Raw genomic sequence first — 19,504 nt, 5'->3', positions numbered from 1 at the left:
GTAAAAGTTGAGATGCTGCTTCTTGCAGTAGGTATGATATTCAACAGAAAATGCGCCCATCCCCCCACACCTGCGCTGCGCAGCAGTACCAAGGCGACCTTGAAACTCCAGAGTTTCAGTGATGGAAGGGCAACATCCATAGGGGGGGCCAGCCCTGGCCCCCACCTGGTGGCGTCACTGTCAGAGGCGCCTCTGGGTGTCCACTCCCAGTCACAGCACAGAGGTACACAGGCGCCTCTCCCGACCCAAGGCCGGAGAGTGCGACAACAGGCATAATGAAATCTTAAACAATCTCCAGGTTTATGTGGAAAAGGTGAAGGCCCAAGTCACACATCATTTTGTATATCACACTGCAGGATTGTGTAACGGGTGGTGTATGGACCCAATTGCAGTACAAAGGACTCAGAATCACTGGTACAGTTCAACGGTTTTACTGACACTCCGGCAGACAGCACAGAAACACAGTGACAGGCGGCGCTTGGTCGAGCGGGCAGGCAGGCAGTCGATGCAGCAAAGGTACCAGGAAGGAGCAGGCAGGCGGGAAGTCAGGAACAGGCGGGCGGTCAGGATACCTGGGAATTCAGGAGGCAGGCAAAGCAGAGGAATCGGGGACAGGCAAGGTCGGTACCGGGAAGACAGGCAGGAGTATGCTGGAAGGTCTTGCATGGCAAAGAACAATCTGGCAAAGGAGTGAGTGTGGAGCTGGTGAATATATGTGCTGGGCTGATTGCATGTGATGAGAAGCAGGTGTGTGCACAGGTGAGTAAAGAAGACTGGCGAGGTGGGTGTGGCTGGCAGGCTGAGTGGGGCTAAGGCAGGATCAAAGGAAAAACACTGAGAGCTGGATGACTGAACTGTGACAGGATTGATTTGATTCATTAAACACATTGATTGGTTTGATTGGTTATTAAATGTTTGATCATTGGTGATTATATATTTATATATGATTAATTTAAACACATTTGATTGGTTGTTGATACATACACACAGATAGTTATTTTTGCACAACATTCCCCACTTTTTGTCATATTTGACAAACCCTAGAAGAGGAAAATAACAAGGAAACCTTTAATACATATCTACCCCACCTTTTAAAGAGCAAGGTGGCACATTACACCCAACTCGGGCACTGTGGAACTTTGAACCTTCAGGTATGCAAACAATTTGGAGGACACAAAAGGGAAGGAAACATTTAACACACAGTGAATTGGGAATAGGGAAGACACACAAAAAGACAGACAACAGACATTTGGAGCATCTCATGACATCAACACTTCCTCGCCCCACCCGGTGATGAGCGGAAGCATATCACAAACGAGACCTCGTAAACAAGAGTTTCAAAGGTTCCCCGGTACGTGCGTCCCATTCGGGGACCAAGCCAGGACGAACAGCGCAAACTTATCATGAGCATTACAGAGAATGAAATGACACGGACAGCAATTGGGCCTGGCCCAAGTGATGGAGTGGTCTCCAATCGGGCATGATCACTTGCCTGATATTGGAAGCCCTTTTAGCCTGAAAAGGAAAGAATTCATTATCACGGTTAGCAGTCTTTGATGTTCTGCAGGTGTTCCTGTGGTCTCAGTTTGGCTATGGTTCCAACCGTAATTCAGTGATGTCAGTATCAGCAGGGCAGAGCACGTCGTACACCCAGGTTGTGTGAATTGTGTGTGTTGTGTCAAGTCCCATTGCATTGAGCCCATTCAGAAGATGCACTCAGGTGCACTCCAGTCTGCAGGGGGCAACCACACGCCCTAGTTGGTGGAACTCAACTCTCAGGATGTGCTCTTAGGGGGACCATATTCGCCTGCGCACCCATGGGAAAACATGGCATGTTTGGAAGTAGCTCAGAGTAGTGATGGCAAAATGAGGCTTCATGAACCAATGAGGCTTTCCAGCCCAAAGGTTCACCAAAAGGTTCTTTACCCGAAGCCTCATTGAATCGTTCTCACTAGTGACACCTGCTGTGCAAAGACTAAATTAACCCTGAGCCAGAGTACCCTGGAATGTCTATGTATAAAATAAACTATTTTTGCCACTGTGTCTCAATGAATATAAAAGTGTGTGTTTGCATGGAAATATCATTAGTTGAGTGTTATGATGTTGAACACTCAAAATAAAGGCATCAATGTAGACTGACACTGAATGCAAGTGTGCTTATGGAACTGGGAGTGCAAGAGTGCTTATGGAACTGGGAGTGCAAGAGTGCTTATGGAACTGGGAGTGAAGGACAAACTGCAACAGAGCAGTATGGAAAAAGGACAGAAATTATTGATTTTTGTTCAAAAAAATAAGCTTTTTAACTGTGTTGGGTTTTAGGCGATTACGTTTCTTGGACACAATCTCCCCAGCCTTGGAGAATACCCTCTCACATGGCACTGAGGAGGCCGGAGTGCATAAAAATGCCAGTGCCAGCTGATACAAATGGGGATATTGGTGCTTTTGTTTGTTCCAGTAGATGAGCGGATCCTCATGCCTTGCCAGGTTTACTTCACTCAAGTAATGGTCTACTTCAATTGTTGCGTCAGCTGTTGCACTTGAGCTCTGCCTGCTCTGTCCCACAGTGGTATCCAGCAGATGCCAAAGGTCACCTATGAGTGTACAAGGGAAAAAAAAATCTATCAATGATTGATATTACAACAAACAATCAATGACAACAATAAACTACATTAAAGAAAGACTTACTATTGTCTGAAGATTGGTCTGATTGTGCAGTCTCTGGTAGCTGAATGGGGGTTGAAGAGGGAGAACTTCTAATAATCTCAGCACAATTCCCTTTCAGCCTGATTATTGCGTCATCCAGTTTTGTGGAGCTCAAGAATCCCAGTTTTTTAAATCTGGGGTCCAGGAGAGTGGGCATGGTCATAACTGTTATTGCCTCTGCTTTCAATGATCGGTCTATGACCCGGCGTACCAGATTGGCACCAAGTTGCCTTGCCATGTTCGCCATTAGGCTGTCCGTCTTGGCCTGGGTAGTGTGACTTAGCATCTTCAGCATCGGTATCACCTTAGATGCACTCACCCATTTCTCCCCGGAAAGCTCTACGGTAGCCTGCTGAAATGGACCGAGAACCTGAATCGTCTCTTTGATGGTGGCATACTCCAAAGATGTTGGCAGGGTTATTTCGGTCCTTAGAGAGGCCAGAGCTGCTCCAACTGGCTCTCGAAGGTCATACAGGCGCTCCAGCATGCTGTATGTGCTATTCCACCTCGTGTCCACCTCTATTATCATTTTCAGAACAGGTCTCCCCATCTGCCGCTGTACTTGGGTCAACGTTTCCTTTGCAGTGGTGCTGGTTCGGAAAAAAGTAACCATCTTGCGGCATTTGGCTCTCAACTCAGACAGACCTGGAACTTCATCAAAGGACTTTTTGACTATTAGATTCAAAGAATGTGCAATACAGAGAGCATGTCTGACATTCAAATGGTTCACACATGCAATCATGTTGGCAGCAGCATCTGTCACCAGACATTTGACTTTGTCTTGTATGCCCCACTCCTCCATGAACCTCGTATGAGCCAAAGCCAAGTTGTCAGCTGTATGAGCGCTTGGAAAATGCTCAACCCCAAGCAAAATGGTCCCAAGCTGGTCCTCTCCATCGATGAAATGACAGGTCACTGCAAGATATGCTTCCATGTTGATGGACGTCCACATGTCTGATGTGAGGCTGACAGAAGCAACTTGTTGGAGTTTCTCTTTGGCCTTCTCCTTAGCCTCCTCATACTTTTTGTCCACCATTGCCTTTAGGGACTGTAAACACAAATATGAATAGTTAGCCTATATTAATTTCATGCTCTAGTAGCAATGAAACACTTAATACACATACCATACACACCTGCCTGGTTGGTAGAACGTATGTAGGATCCAGTACATGAATGAGCTCCTTGAAACCCACATCTTCCACAATGGTAAAGGGTTGGGAGTCTTTGATGACCATATTAAGAAGGGCGTCATCCACCATCTTCTTTCTGAAATCTGAAACAAAATGTAATGGGGAACATTATATGGGCCAACCACATGATATAGATAATTCAAGAAAGATGATCTTTGACTGATTACTTTGACTGGTGTCTGGACCGCTGCCAGCAGACTGGGCATTCTCATGTATTGCTCTGTAATGCCTGATCATGGAGGAGGTGTTGTTGCTGTAAGTGAGCTCCTTGTGACACAGCAAGCACTTTACCTTCATTATGACAATGAAACACATAAGGAAAGATTATATGTAGGCTATGGAGGAGATAATAATGATGACTTTATGAAACTCAAATACAATTGTGACCTACCTTGTTTTGAGCTACCAATTCAAAATGTTCCCAGACAAGAGAAGTCCTCCTCTTTCTTGGTGGCTCCATGGTGATAGGCAGAAGCCTACCTAGCCTACACCTAGCCCACAAGTAGTCTACAATTAGTCTATACTCTATAATAATAATATAGATAATAATATACTAATATAGATAATAATATACTAATGTAGATAATAATATAGATGTATAGGTAATATAGATATATAGCAACACTAGTTGCTATATAGGTTAGAATAGTGTTTAGTAGGCTAGTTGACTTAGTCAACTAGCCTACTAAACACTATTCTAACCTAATAATCTAATCTAATGCAGTATAATAATAATAATAACTGATATAATCTATGCTATAGTTACTGAACTTTAACCACTAACACTTAACCAACGCACAACCTACGTCTCACCAACACCAAACGCAAACTCAAAACCCACGAGAAGTGCTGCGAGGCTCGAACCCTCTTTATGCCGTAACGACACTCAAAATGAACCAATGACGTGTCCCACAGCATCCGAGGCCTCGTTTGTCATCAGTCAGGTGATTTTTACGGTGACGACACAAGCCTCGAACCGGGGCTTCATCTGGCACGCCCCTTTTTGCTCGACACAAGCCTTGGAGCCTCGCTTCAAATGTCACATCACTTGCTCAGAGAGCTCTCTCACCTGCTCCTGGACACGGAACACGACCACAGCTCCTGATCAGTCAGAAGACGCAACTGGTAGGATAAAACAACTTTGAATGTGGATGATGTATTGATGTCATGCTTCTCCATGCCCTTTTGATTGAATTAGTAAGTCACATGCAATTTGAGTTGGATTGATTGAATTGAATTTTGCCTATGCTAATTGAAGCTATGTACTTTATTGAAACTTTAGTTAAGTATGTATATTGTTACTTTAATCATTAACTAGTTTGAAATCCTATGTTAATTTGAATGACCTCGTTTGCTTCGAGAGTCAAGTACACATTAGCATACATTTATTTTTTAGAAATACTGTAAAGAAAAGTGTTTATTGGTGTTTATTTGAGGTAGTGAAAACTAATGCATGTCTTTTCTGTTTATCTCCAAGGTTATCAACCTATTCCACTATTCTGTTTATGTCTTTGAAACCATCAAACCAAAACAAAACATCTTCAAGAAAATAAAATCACAGAATAAGAAGAATTGAGTTGTCCTTTGCATCCTTCAACGATTGATCAAGCAGTTTTTCAAGTTTGGGCAGAATTGTGGTCACATAAAACACATAGAACTTGCCAGTGTGTGTGGGTGTAGTGCAGTTGGAGCAGGTGATCCTGTCAGTGGAACACTATTTCACCTCGCCAGCCGGCTTCCCAGAGGGCGCGCCGTCCAATGTAAGCTTCTTGCAGTGGCTGCAATGGACCCAGGTGACCCGGCCCTTCACCTTCAGTGTCGTGTGGGTGGTCAGTAAAACCTGGAATCCCCGGAAGCGGCGCTGCTTCCAATGCTTACGCCTGAAGTCCTTGATCAGCACCCAGTCTCCAGGTTTGAAGGGGTGCTGTGGTCCTGATGCGGTAGGCCGTTGGACAGCTTTCACCTGTTGATGCAATCCAGACAGAGAAGCCGACGGCCGCACACAATATTCTATATGTCATGGTCTAGTACAGTGGTTTTCAAACTTTTTACTTTTTTCGGGTACCACCTCAGAAAATATTTGGCTCTCCAAGTACCACCACTATGGCTGATGTTTAAATACAGTAGCGTAGGCCTACCCTATTCAGCTGCTATGCAAAATGCACACAGGAAGCAAATTTATTCCTCAAGAATATTATTTACTTTGGCCTTTGTCAGTCACAGCCACATTGTACAAATTGGTACTCGAACACTCTCATATGAACAACTCTCCTATATGGGGCAGTGCCTCTTACACACACACAGACACACAGCATGTGAGAACATTAATAACAACTGCATTTCATTCACAAACACGCATACATACAAACACACACACACACAGGATGTGAGAACATAAATCAAAAACACAACCAACTGTACTTCAAACACACAGCATCTTGGCAACTATTTATAACTCTTATAGGCCTGACAGAACAGAAAGTCCTCCTAAGCTGCACCATCATGCTCATATCTGACATAAACAAGTCAATTGGCCAAACCTGCATCATCAGTAGTCTGGTCCAGTTCGATGGAATAATAGCGACTATTTTTATTGCGTTCAATCAGTGTCGTCAAAACGTCATCCGCCATGGCTCCTATTCTCCGCGACACTGTGTCATTTGAACGTGGCACCATATTTAACTGTTTGGCGATCTTCTCGCAACACATTATGTGTACCATCTCTTTTGCTAATGGTAAACACAGCTGTTTGCAATTGTGTGCGGTTTACCGGCTTTCGCTATGGGCACGATAAGAAGCCTCCTGTGCTTTACCCACAGGTGCACCACGGAACTGAATTGCGCATTTGGACTGCCTCAGTTCATCACGTTTGCGTACAAAAAACTCCACTGGTTTGTCTTTCAGCATTGTGTGTTTTGTTGTAAGATGCCGTTTGAGATGCGATGGTTTCATGGACTTGCTGTGTGTGTGTGTGTGTGTGTGTGTGTGTGTGTGTGTGTGTGTGCGCGCGCGTGATCCTCACACACCGTGGCTTGGCTCGTCCTCCGACCCGCTCCAGCTGAATCCCAGGTTGTTGTAACTCGGGTCATTTTTCCGTATTGTTTTTCGCAGCCAGCTACCGGTGCTGTGGACACTTCACACTATGTTGCTGCTAACGTTCGCACTGCGTTCACCGTCGTTCAGGCTGTTTAAAATATCCTCCTCCTGATCCGCAGACTTCGTCCTTTTAGTTCCCCTCTGCAGCCACGACGAGTGAATTTGGACCGCTCATACTCCTGATACTCATACGCTCATACTTTGTTTTGTCCCCATGGATAGTGCAAAGCAATAAAGGGCATTCAAATAAAATAAGAGCCTATTTATAATATTAAGCTGTGCTTGGTCCAGATTGAATGTTTAAGCTAATCTTAAGTATGTTTCCACATGAAAAAGTTGATCATCATATATCTGGAGAGAAGGGAAAACATGCACAATTGTAGTCCAGTTTTTTTGTCAAGTTTTTTTTATTTTGGCCCACTGTGTATTTGAGTTTGACACCCCTGTTCTAGGTAGTTAAAGATGAAATCGGTGAATACTACAGCTCAGGGTACAATTAAGTTTCTGTTTCAAGGAAAGGGAAGAGGTTACCGAAAGGGGGAGGAGGAGGATTATTACACAGTGCGGAAACGCAACCAACAAAGATCTTGTCGCGCGCTATTTATTTGTGTTGCCGTGTACTTCCATCACGTCCAAACAGAGCGCAGAGAAGACGGGGGTAACAGCTTCACACTGATAAAGACAGCATGTAAGTACATCAACAGGCCAATCTCTAACCGAATACTCTGTGTAAAATATAATATAAATACAAAATAAGATAAGATCAAAGTTTATAAATGTATAAGTTAAGATAAGTATATAGAATAGAATAGAAAATAGAATGACGTCACCAAAGAAGTTAAGTACCTTATTATGTTTAGGGACATTTGATATTTATTACTTATATTATATGTAGTGGCAATCGAACAACAAAGAAAGGCCACTTGAGGGAATTTGAATTTTGAAGGCATTTCCAACGCGTCACGATGCAAGAACGAGGTCCTCCATTTGATATGCGTTTGAAAGCTTTACCCAAAATCACCGGGTGCACCGAATACAAAATCGAGCTCGTAATGTAAAACAAAGAAAGCCACAAACTAACAACAGGACGCACACGCACATATCATATAGCACACATCAAAGCGGCTACAACATTATATATTACTCTCCTACGACCTCAGCTACTTACTCCGCTACAAAGTACATTCTAAAACAGTTCCCCAGTGTTGGGGGCTGAATGTCGACGGTTAATGAAGTCCCGCGGCTTCCTGAACCATGGCAAAGATTCATGTTTGCTATCAGGAAACAATAAAAGGCGGTGCCAGAGACTCATTCTTAGCGCATGACTGCATCATAAATGTTCATGAGCAATGAGCTGAACGCAACATGTGATTGGCTGAATCAAGGCTCGCCCTGCTTCACCTCTTTAATGAGCCCTCAGCACCGCTCCTTTAATGAATATATCCGTCACTCACATTCTTCTAATAGTTTTTGAGATCTTGAAGCTTCCAACTTGTCCTCTAAATCAAATAGAAATGGTTTGATTTGAAGTGAAGTGAAATTTGAGATTGGTAACAGCTTTTCCTCATCGTGACATCTCTGTATTGTGTCTTAAAGAAACGAGGAGAGTTGGCTGAGAAAACAGTTTGTTCATCTAAAGACTGAAGCACAAGGTATAAGTACACTCATTTTTGTGTAAGAAAGGCTACTTTTTTGATACTTTACTAAATAAACATCAGCAGCAAACTGACTTTTTTCCAAGTATATTTCGTAATGGCTGAATTTTACTTGTATTTAAATCATATTTAAATGAGGTGAGAGTATTTGATGTTATTGGCTTCTTTTGGCCAAAGTAGCAGTATAATTAGTATAAATAGGTCAAAACAAACCAACATGTCCCAGCCTGCAGCAAGCTGACTATAGCAAAATTACCAATGTTTACCAATAATGTTTGGGTCAGACATAATAGCAATTTCTTTGACTTGACTTTTTTTTAACATTTCCAGTCTGCAACATGGATAATTTCGTCTGCAGAAACTTGACAGAGTGGGGCTTCGGTGACTTGATTGTTAAATTTAAAGGTAAATTATAGCCAGATACATTACTGTTTTGCGCTGTTGTGAGTTGACGCTACCAATAATTAAATACCAATCAATACACAGATTAGTGAGTTGCAAGAGGAGGCCTTGTGGAAAATGTTCACAAGGGGTTGATAAAGTTGGAAATATTTACAACAAATATAAAAGAATATGCATAGAATTGATGAAGTTTCCTAGTACAGTCCACCATTTGTAATAAAGATATAGAGCAGATGTCCTGTTAATTAAATTGTAATCACTTAGCCACACTGTAGCACAAGAACATGTGGTACAATATGAAAAATCAATATATGCATCAATTATTGACCTCATTTTGTTAATAGGAAATATTGCCTGATGATCAATATTCATCTGACTACTTTTGAATTGCAGAAAAAAAAATTGACACAGAGAGTTTATTGGCTCTTGGTGTTAAAGAAATCAAGGACTTGATTCCAAGAGGTCGCGTGAGAAAATTCAAGAAGAACCTGAAAGAGTTAAAGGTAATGCTCTTCAAGATTAACGTTCTTTGTAGTGCGCACACAAGCATGTTTGCACACAAGCAGGAACCTTTGTCTCGTATCAGGGTTATAACTAGGTATTAATATATATATGTATATATATATATATATATATATATATACTGTGGAGTGATGTGTGTGTGGTCAGAGACTGAATTATGACTTTGTACATTTATAATTAAATGTACAAATGTATATATATATAAATATATATAAATATATATAAATACAATTACTATATATATATATACACAGTGTTAAGTAATGGTTGCTGAATGGGCTCACTTTGTTTATAGGTCCAATTCCAAGCTTGTAAACCTCGAGGACAAAGCCAACAGGAACACCAAATATATTTTGATCATTTTCAGCTTTTGCACTCTGGAAGTACTGCAAGTAATCCAGGTGAGTGTCACAGTGAAGACATTTATGAATGACATTTAATGAATGTCTTTTAAAGCAATGAAACTGGTTTATTATGGAAAATCTACTTTATTTTAATAGGAAAGAGAACGTCGGCTCAGCCTGGACCAAGTCATTTGCCACCTAAACGGCAATGTAATTCTACAGTGGAAACTATTGCAGGTATTACTAGAACCATTTGTACACACAGCGACGCTAAGGGCAAAGGTTTTCATAATGAAATGACTTTGCTTTCATTCAAACAGAACACTCAAAGACAATGTCGGAAGTGATGAAAATCATGTCATCCGTCTGTGATACACTTGAGTTGCAGGATGAAACAACGCTCAATGGTTTTCTGAAGTAAGTATTTCATTTTAGGGTCCTTTTCTTCTTTCCAGTAAAACACTCTAACTTATAGTACGAAATGTGAAGTGACTGCTTACTAAGTCTTGAAAATCCAACTAAATGTACACCTTGTCAATTCCGAATTTGCGTATTGTACATAACGCTTTAAAACTTTATTACATTACATTACGATCATTTGGCAGACGCTTTTATCCAAAGCGACTTACATTACATTACCACCCTTTGCAGAGGGGGGAGCAATTCAGGGTTTGGTGTCTTGCTCAGGGGCACCTTGGCAAGGGCTTGAACCGGCGACCCTCCGGTTCCCAAGCGGAAGCACTACCCACTGAGCCACTGCCACTGCCTCTGCCTCCCCTCCCCTTTATGTGACATCAACATAAAAGACACAAGTGTCATATATTGTCCTATGAGGGAACCCTGCCACACAGCTTGAGAACAACACATGCAAACTACGTTTTCATTTGTGAGATGGAGTACTGAGATAGAGTAATGTCTACGGTATATTTAAAGAACACTTGAATGGGCTTCATAGATGATATTTTTCCTGACTTCCACACATCATGTTTGTATTTTTGGCCAATCAATGAATTAACAGGTATTTAAACTCTTGTACAACAGGAATAAAATCGATGATTTGAAGACTGACAAGAGGAAGCTGATTGGTGTTTTTGGTAGAAGTGGGGCTGGAAAGAGCTCTTTGATAAACGCCGTTCTTGGGGAGCAAGGTCTCTTACCCACCGGAAGAGGCAAAGCATGTACCACAGTCATGACGAAGGTGGAGGCCAACATGTGCGACGAGTATGAGGCAAACATTGAGTTCATTATAAAGGAGGTAAAATGAGCAGAATATGTTTATTTTTCCCAGAATCTGATAAAAAAAATGTGACCTATGGTTCACTTGGTTTCATTTATGTTTTAGGAGTGGGAAGATGAATTATGGTCTTACTATAGGCACAAGGATGATCAGAGAAATGACGATGTAAGTGAAAAGCTCCAAGCACTATATGCTGAAGAACCAGCAAACCGTGAGAAAGCCATGGAGAAGAGGCATTTCAGAGAAATTCCAGAATTTCTCACTTCTGAAACGAAAGTTATCACATGCCATTCGGTAAGTAAATGCATTGCATTATTGAGTTGATTTTCTTACATTGAGATGTACTTATAATCCAGCCATTTCAGTTTGTTTTAGTTTGATGTCACTTGAACAAATATAAACCTATTAGCATTTTTGTAATTTCTTGTAATGTGTATTACAGGCAGCTGCGATATCAGAGGCTCTTAAAGCATACACAAGAAGAAGCAAGGTAGGAGGAAAGCAGTACTGGCCTCTAGTGAAGTGTGTGACCCTCAAGCTGCCAAATAATGATTTTCTGAAGCATGTCACACTTGTGGATCTTCCTGGAAGTGGAGACCGTAACAAAAGCAGAGATGAAATGTGGAGAGGGGTAATACATTTATATTTATTTGGTTTATTATGTCTTGTATTGTGGCAGTGGTTCAGTGGTCAGCACTTGTGCCTCACAGCACAAGTGCTGACCGCAGCAAGAAGGTTGTTGGTACGAGACTAGGGGCCTTTCTGTGTTTCTGTGTTTGCATATTCTCCCCGTGGAGTACTCTGGCGTCCTCCCGCAGTCCAAAGTCGGACTTTGGATGCAGACAGACTGCATCCAAAGTCTTTGTCATTCACAATTCACAATTTGGTCCTCGTCTGCCGACAGCTGGGATTGGCTCCAGCGACCCCGCGACCCACTAGTGGATAAGGGGTGATAGATAATGGATGAATGTCTTGTATTGTCATCTGGAAACTATGTAGCCGGTGTGTTAATACAGTGATATTAGTCTTAGTAATTAATTAATCCTTTCTTAGTATTTCTATTCAGTTAAAATACTGTAGTATCCTATTATTTCTACTAATACCAAGATTAGTAAATGTTGCAAATTGCTTTCAGGAATCATAGTGAGGCCTTTCTGCTGTGTTCCTTTAGCTTGTCGAAAGTTGTTCTACAGTGTGGATTGTGTCTGACATGGAACGAGCTGCAGATGATAAAGAAGCCTGGAATATCCTGAACAGCACCATCAGCCTCATGGGCAACGGTGGAGAGTGTGAGCGCATTCTCTTCATCGCCACCAAGTCTGATCGAGCCATCGACAATGCAGAACAGATGTAATGCACCGATACAAATACAACAAGAAGACACTCTCTGTCTCTGTCTCTGTATCTCTGTCTCTCTCTCTCTCTCTCTCTCTCACTCTCACAATCTCTCTTGAATAACACCCAAGCAAAAGTGTTTCTATCAAAAGAACAAAGATGATGATACAAGACTGTTGATGATGTTGCACGATTGAAAGTATGAGGCATCACTCCAATTTGTGAGCAGTACACTTTCCACTCTTATTTTTAGGGGGAAAGATGAAGCCTGTGCTGTCATACTCCAGGCCAACGAGGATGCTAAGGAAGATATATTGAAGGCATTTGCACAAGAAGACAAGCTCAAGGTAAGATTGACCAACTAACATGGAATGTAGCAATGAACGTTTGTCTACAGCTGTATGCTTTGCTTTTTTTCAGAGCAATTTCAGCGATTTCCAAGTGTTTACGGTGAGCTCCGACGAGTTCTTCACAGAGAAGCATCTGAGCAAAAATGACACTGGTATGTGAAATTTGTTATTGTACCTTTAGCCAAAAACACAAACAGTTTAAATGAAATCTTATTTTGAAACATAACAATGTTGCAGAAATACCCAAACTTCAGCAATTTCTGCAAAATCTCAATGATCATCACTCAAAGACATGCAATTATGTCACTGGAGCTTATGGGATTCTGTCTCTGATGCTTGGAGCCGGTCGTGCAGGAATGGTGGGTTCATGCGATTCATTTTCTTTGTGTGTCCTCATTTTAATGAAATAAATACAAAATACATGGAAAAGCAACAATACAGTTTGCATTAATTCAATACAGTTTGCATAATAATGAATGACAAAACAAAAGCATTACATGTATGCAGACATGTTAATGGTAACTAATATTAACGTCTCTACATGTATTTTCACCAGCACAGACATTTTAGCCACTCAATTTCTGAACTTAACTGGGAGCAGTTACTGGAGCAGTAAACTTAAGTAAAGTAAAGCAGTAGTGTGTATTGTTTTACCTTAGAGATGTTCTCAGGCTATATGTCATCATTTTACATTTCTGTGTTTGCACTCACAATATAAATTTTGGTGGTTTTGGTCCTTTTAGTAATGTACCTTTGGAAATGCTTTGTTTGATTTTCAGTCTGGTAAAAGAGCCGAAGTATACACAGCCCTTGAAGGAAAGCTGAGGGATCAGCTTGATACAGTCAGAAAAGCCATAGAGGAGGCTTGCACAGCTTTTAAAACCTGCCTCAGTGAGGGAGTTACCACATCTGAAAAGTCGTGTGAACGCATCGTGGACGACTTCTTAAACAAAAACGTACTGAGATGATAATTCAATTCATACAAAATGTTTTATTTGATAACATTAATATTAACTGTCTTAACTGTCTCATTGTTTTACTTGTTTCAGAGAGATAACAGCAGCTTTCATAGATCACTGAAGTCTATTGTAAAAAACGGAGGTGCCTGTAAACCCCCCGAAAAGAACCCAGAATTGAATTTGAATGGGAAGTTATGTGAGCACATGTTTGAGAGCATCGATGAGCAGTTCAAGAAGACCTTCCCGTAAGAAATCATTTAATACAGAGATGATAATTTGGACCACTTACATACATACTATGTTATCATAATGTAAGCCTGTCACTTGGACCTTTCTTGTTGTCATGTTTCAGAAATAATGCAAAACATGGACCATTTGATGATGTCATTGCTGACCTTTCACTTGACACAAAGAGCCTCACTGAGAAGTATCAGGACGTCCAATTGCAGCTGACATTTCTCACCACAGAGGTAAAAATGTTATTGATGCTATCAAATTTATTCTATTATCATGCTTCATGTAAAGATCAGAGACAGACATCTGTACCCAAACATTCACAGACGACTCTGGTCTATATATTATCTTAATCCTAAAGCATTTACACGTGTAATCCACTGTAATTTAACCAACAGACCACAGTATGAATTAACTTGGACATTTCATTTCTCAATAAGCTCAGTGTCATAAGGCTTTTTATGGTATTGACCAGGAAAGTACAGAATGTTAACATATGTGTAATGTTGGGGTGGTATATGTCTGATATGTGTTCGGATGAACATGAGGATGAACTTGTGTTCACCTTTCTCTCTGTATTATATATGGCTGTCCAGAGTTCTTATCTGTGGTGCCCTCTAAGTTAAGAGGTGTAAATCTGACATAGGAGGAAGAAGCTTGTTGTCTCAAGTGGGTTGAGATACACCAGATGTTAGGCTCTAACTATATGGATTTGGTACCAGCCTGGAGACATTCTCTTCTGCTTTGCAGGTAGTGGGACAGAGTGAACCAGCCATAATAAACTGATAACTCTATGTCCGTGAGTCTCTGTGGTGAATTCGCTCTAACACTCAGATGAAAGATTTTTGACTAACTGAGTTTTATTATCTTTGATGATTTGATTTAAATCCTAAAGTGCTGCAACTTTCATTTAAGTAATAATGAAGGTTCTTTTACTCTTTTCTACTCTCCCCATGTGTACAAATGTTTATGTAAATATATAAGTGATTGAGTGTTAACATGTTTTATATTCACTCTACAAGGAAGAGAAATTAAAGGCAAAAGTCATTAGCATCATCCGTGAGGAAAAGAAAACGATCTATGCATGCCTGGCTAAGGCAATTATGGAATCCATGAAGGAATGCTATGAAGGTAACAAGGTCTTGGCAAATAACTAATAACTAACATTTTAACAAAAACACATGTGTAGTATTTGGTCACTCTAAAACAGTTAAGCAGCAAAACAAAATTTGATAAAGGTTGAACAACGCTTTTCTGTTTGTTTTTTGCAGCCGCAGCTCGTTGCAAAGGGACAGGATCACTGCAAAAAATGAAGAACGGAATTATTATGCATGTGTGTTCCTCAAAGACTCACATGTTCAGAGACACTAAGGATGTGATGATGGGAAAGCTGAACGAATTGAAGGTTGGTCACATTATACAACAAATTCCTCTACCCTCAGAATGCAGTGTTTGTCTAAGTGGTTTTCATTACATTGGTGAATTAGGAACGCATCCTGAAGACACTGGAAGAAGAGCTGAGGAAATCAATGGAGCTGTCACTGAGAACGGATGATGACTCAATCCCAGGTCATTTATGTGCTGTAGCTCACTAAAATATGAGCGCTACATTAAGAATGTTTTTTGTTCTAAGGAGTCATCCAAAACTATTTGGACACTGGTAATTTAACGACATTTCTTTCTTTCAGATGTTATAAAGGAGTATGAGAGGGTGAAGCTGTACCACCATAATCTGAGCAGAAGCGTTCTGGCCACTTTTGAATTTAAATGAACAAGGATGAAGTCACCAGAGGCCATATGCATGTATACACAGGTACTTGTATGAGCTGTATGAGTAACTTTTATCATCACTCCTCGTCACAACTCAGCTGTTTCAGATTGTGGTTTTACACTCCAGGTTCCTTCTCTATCCCAGAGGGAGAGCAGAGACGTCAATACCAACTGGACCTCTGGACTTCAGCTGTGCTTTATCCACGAAGATGTTTCTGATGTTCAGCAGAGAATTTGTCATTACTTTTTAAAAGTTTTTTCATTAAGGGGTTTTATAATGCATGTTAAGGGTTTAAGGGTGTTTTCAGTACATATTAGGTTTTTATTAGTGGTTTTTATATAGCATGTTAAGGGTTTAGGGTGTTTTTCAGTACATATTAAGTTTTTTATTAAGGGGTTTTATAATGCATGTTAAGGGTTTTAAGCTGTTTTTCATTACATATTAGGTTATTATTAGGGGGTTTTATATTGCATGTTAAGGGTTTTAGGGTGTTTTTCAGTACATATTACGTTTTTTGTTAAGGGGTTTTATCTGGCAAGTTAAGGGTTTTAGGGTGTTTTTTATTACATATTAAGTGTTTTTTTAAGGGGTTTTATCTTACATGTTAAGGGTTTTAGGGAGTTTTACTTGTCTTGTTCTAGCGTTGTGCTGCCTGGACCCATTTGTTCTGGTCCTTTGGGATATTTCATATGATGGTTATATATATATATATGACGGTTATTGATTTTAAATCAGTGCACAGAATGAAATGCATACTTATTGAGCGCAGAGGGCTAAGTGTCCACACATGAGTGATATTAACTGTTATCTTACTGCAGTGGCACCTGCAGAAATTTTTCCCAGGGGGGTCCAGATGGGGCCACTGAAAATCTAGGGGGGGCCTACCAAAATCAAACGCCTTATGACGCTGTTGTTGTATAAAGGCTAGATAGACTAATAACGGTACAGTTGACTTACAGTTCCACAAGAATCCTGTTTTAATGTGTTTTGTATCTGTATATGTGTTAGTCAAGTAGGCCGCCCTGGTAGCCTAGCAGGTAAGGTGCTTGCCTCTTAGGCAGAAGGTACCTGGTCCAATTCCCGCCAGGGTCGACGTCAGCAAGAGCATGCGGTCACTAAGGATCCCAGCTGCCAAATAAATGGGCTCGATTAGCCAAGTCTTGTCTGAGGCGCGTTACAAGCCTGTCCTAGATGGGAGTCCGTGATGTAAACCCACATACATACATATGTGTTAGTCAAGTCATTGTTTTTTCAAATAGACTACTCCTTTTCCTTAAAAATACAAATATAAAACTTAATGTGAAGGAGTATTGTACATTCATTATTTATTGTACAGAACCAAACATTTACTGGGAACAAGCCTATTCAAGTTTTACTGGCCTGCAATTTTGTTCAATACAGCTTTTTTTCTCTGTTCCCGCATAGTTTTGTAAATGAAAACTTATATACATTATTGACCTTATTTACATTATACCAGTATTTAGAGAAGCACCGTCTTCTATAACCCTTGATAGGGTTGGGGGAAGTTCTTCAGTTCTGCTCTTGACTGGGAGATATCTATGATGAAACACGGATAACTCAGTTATAATGATATAAAAATAATAATACCAATATGAATAGCCAGCCCCTTTGCAAAGTAACTTTTGACTACACCTCTAATATCAGCCTATACAAAATTCTATTCAGACTATTCAATCTCAACTACCAATGAACATGAATCAGAAAGCTTAAAGTTATTTTGTCATGACTCTTAACTCAATGTAGACACACTATAACCACACTGTGGCAGTTTCCCCTGCCACTGGTAACGCACTACATTAGCACACCTCTGTATCATTCAATATACTGACCACATGTTAGCCAGGTAGCATACTATAGTTAGTTTGGTGGGTGCACACACTGAGCTACACGTTACATCTGAAGTTTCCTGTGCTAGTTATTTTCATACAGTTTGCAGAGTCACACACAAACACAGTTATTGTTTAGGGGTATCACTTTATTAGGTGAATATTGGAAAGGCCTAATTGTTTTTTTACCACAGTGCTTCCCGGTGATGGGCAGGGATGAAGGACCCGAGCCTTGTTGCAGGCGGCCTTTTGTAGTGCCTGAGTGGCCTGTGGGGAGCATGCTCAGTCCATCTTAGTGAACCCTAACCAATGCGGGGTAAAAGGGGTTTGTAAGCTTATTTCTGGATTGAGTATGTGTGGTAAATAAGTGTGAACAATATATAATGATTTCTGGTATGCTAAATTGCCCGTGGGGTTTATTGATTATGTGATTGATTCCGATTAAAGGTGGTACGGTCCAGTGGGAGGGGCCAAGCCTTTAAATGGAGGGATTGTACACTACCTCTGCAGTCCGAGAAAGGCTGTGGAGCTGTGTAGACTCAATGGTGGTTTGCTTGGCACGGTGTAACTATTTGTATTGTTTTCACGGATGTAATTTTGAGTTACTTTTTGCTCACAAACTGCCTGGACTGTATTTGAAGGACAATAAACCACGTCATCTTTCGCATCCAATGGACTCTGTTTTGGTGACTTTTTGGACATTTTAAGGTCAAGCTACACCGTTTCCAGTGAGCCTCCAGGCTCACTACCCACACTCGAGGGCGAAGTGTGACACACACATTTATTCAGATAGCATTACTCTCTAGCTAAGCCATCCATATAATTTTCAGGTCCACTCAGTAATAACTTCACCTGTTGGTCCAGCTGATTTTGCGTCTCTTCTGTCACTGACCATTGCTGTTGCCTTTTCTTCGTCGTCACTGTGCTGTCCTACCAATGCTGCTGGTGTTTGCGTGTCCATCCTCACCACCCTCTGCTGCCGTTCCGCCGTCGGCTCGGTCTCTCCTCTCTTCTTAAAATAAGTGATGTCTGTCAACGTTCTCTTCAGTCTGCAATTTGATAAAACGATGCACAATGACAACAAATTGTAGCTAATGAGCCGTTAGCGACTATTAGCCCTTTTCGAGCAGAGACTCAAAAATTCCGAGATTTAAAGTATAGAATTACATTTATACATTGCATTTATAACGTTGAGCATGGTTTAACAATTGCAAGTTACACCAAAAGTCTTGGTAAAGCTGTTAAATATACAGGAATATATACCTTTCAACAATTTTACAAACAAGCCTCCTCAGTTAAAAGTAGAGAGTCTGCTTGCCTGCTTCTTGCTGTCAGTGTGATATTCAACGGCAAATGTGCCCATCCCCCCTCGTCACCTGCACTGTCCTGTTGCAGCAGTACCACGGCGACTTTGAAACTCCGGAGTTTTAGTGTTAAGCGGAACCTCGGGTAAAAGTTGAGATGCTGCTTCTTGCAGTAGGTATGATATTCAACAGAAAATGCGCCCATCCCCCCACACCTGCGCTGCGCAGCAGTACCAAGGCGACCTTGAAACTCCAGAGTTTCAGTGATGGAAGGGCAACATCCATAGGGGGGGCCAGCCCTGGCCCCCACCTGGTGGCGTCACTGTCAGAGGCGCCTCTGGGTGTCCACTCCCAGTCACAGCACAGAGGTACACAGGCGCCTCTCCCGACCCAAGGCCGGAGAGTGCGACAACAGGCATAATGAAATCTTAAACAATCTCCAGGTTTATGTGGAAAAGGTGAAGGCCCAAGTCACACATCATTTTGTATATCACACTGCAGGATTGTGTAACGGGTGGTGTATGGACCCAATTGCAGTACAAAGGACTCAGAATC

At 41.2% G+C, this 19,504-nt stretch overlaps 2 protein-coding genes across 3 annotated transcripts; one reads left to right on the top strand and one right to left on the bottom strand.

Annotated features, from left to right (window-relative positions):
• Positions 1–2,157: 2,157 nt before the first annotated feature.
• On the bottom strand, positions 2,158–6,982 carry LOC142992597 (E3 SUMO-protein ligase ZBED1-like). Its single transcript, XM_076143083.1, has 7 exons — positions 6,920–6,982; positions 5,617–5,856; positions 4,061–4,184; positions 3,837–3,976; positions 2,686–3,751; positions 2,328–2,591; positions 2,158–2,165 (listed from the first exon to the last, which is right to left on the bottom strand). Exons 1-7 carry the CDS (start codon positions 6,980–6,982, stop codon positions 2,158–2,160), a joined length of 1,905 nt encoding a protein of 634 aa, XP_075999198.1.
• On the top strand, positions 5,987–18,317 carry LOC142992285 (nuclear GTPase SLIP-GC-like). 2 transcript variants are annotated; one of them, XM_076142643.1, is made up of 22 exons: positions 5,987–7,677; positions 8,586–8,641; positions 8,975–9,049; positions 9,440–9,549; positions 9,864–9,969; positions 10,069–10,149; positions 10,233–10,329; positions 10,954–11,167; positions 11,255–11,443; positions 11,592–11,780; positions 12,321–12,499; positions 12,738–12,831; positions 12,905–12,986; positions 13,072–13,193; positions 13,614–13,790; positions 13,884–14,038; positions 14,146–14,263; positions 15,050–15,158; positions 15,299–15,432; positions 15,515–15,596; positions 15,716–15,840; positions 15,896–18,317. In XM_076142643.1, the coding sequence occupies exons 3-21, from the start codon at positions 8,983–8,985 to the stop codon at positions 15,796–15,798; spliced, it is 2,388 nt and encodes a 795-aa protein (XP_075998758.1). In that variant the 5' UTR covers positions 5,987–7,677; positions 8,586–8,641; positions 8,975–8,982; the 3' UTR covers positions 15,799–15,840; positions 15,896–18,317. The 2 variants fall into 2 exon arrangements, with proteins under 2 accessions (XP_075998758.1, XP_075998757.1); XM_076142642.1 differs by having other exon boundaries at positions 5,989–7,677; positions 15,925–18,317.
• The last annotated feature ends 1,187 nt before the right edge of the window (positions 18,318–19,504 follow it).

This window comes from Genypterus blacodes, unplaced genomic scaffold (assembly GCF_046128005.1).
Source record: "Genypterus blacodes isolate CSIRO-AG114 ecotype Tasmania unplaced genomic scaffold, CSIRO-AGI_Gbla_v1 ptg000022l_1, whole genome shotgun sequence".
In the NCBI taxonomy this organism is placed as follows: Eukaryota; Metazoa; Chordata; class Actinopteri; order Ophidiiformes; family Ophidiidae; genus Genypterus; species Genypterus blacodes.
The sequence above is the reverse complement of the archived record's forward strand: the minus strand, read 5'-3'. Positions and strand labels throughout refer to the sequence as shown.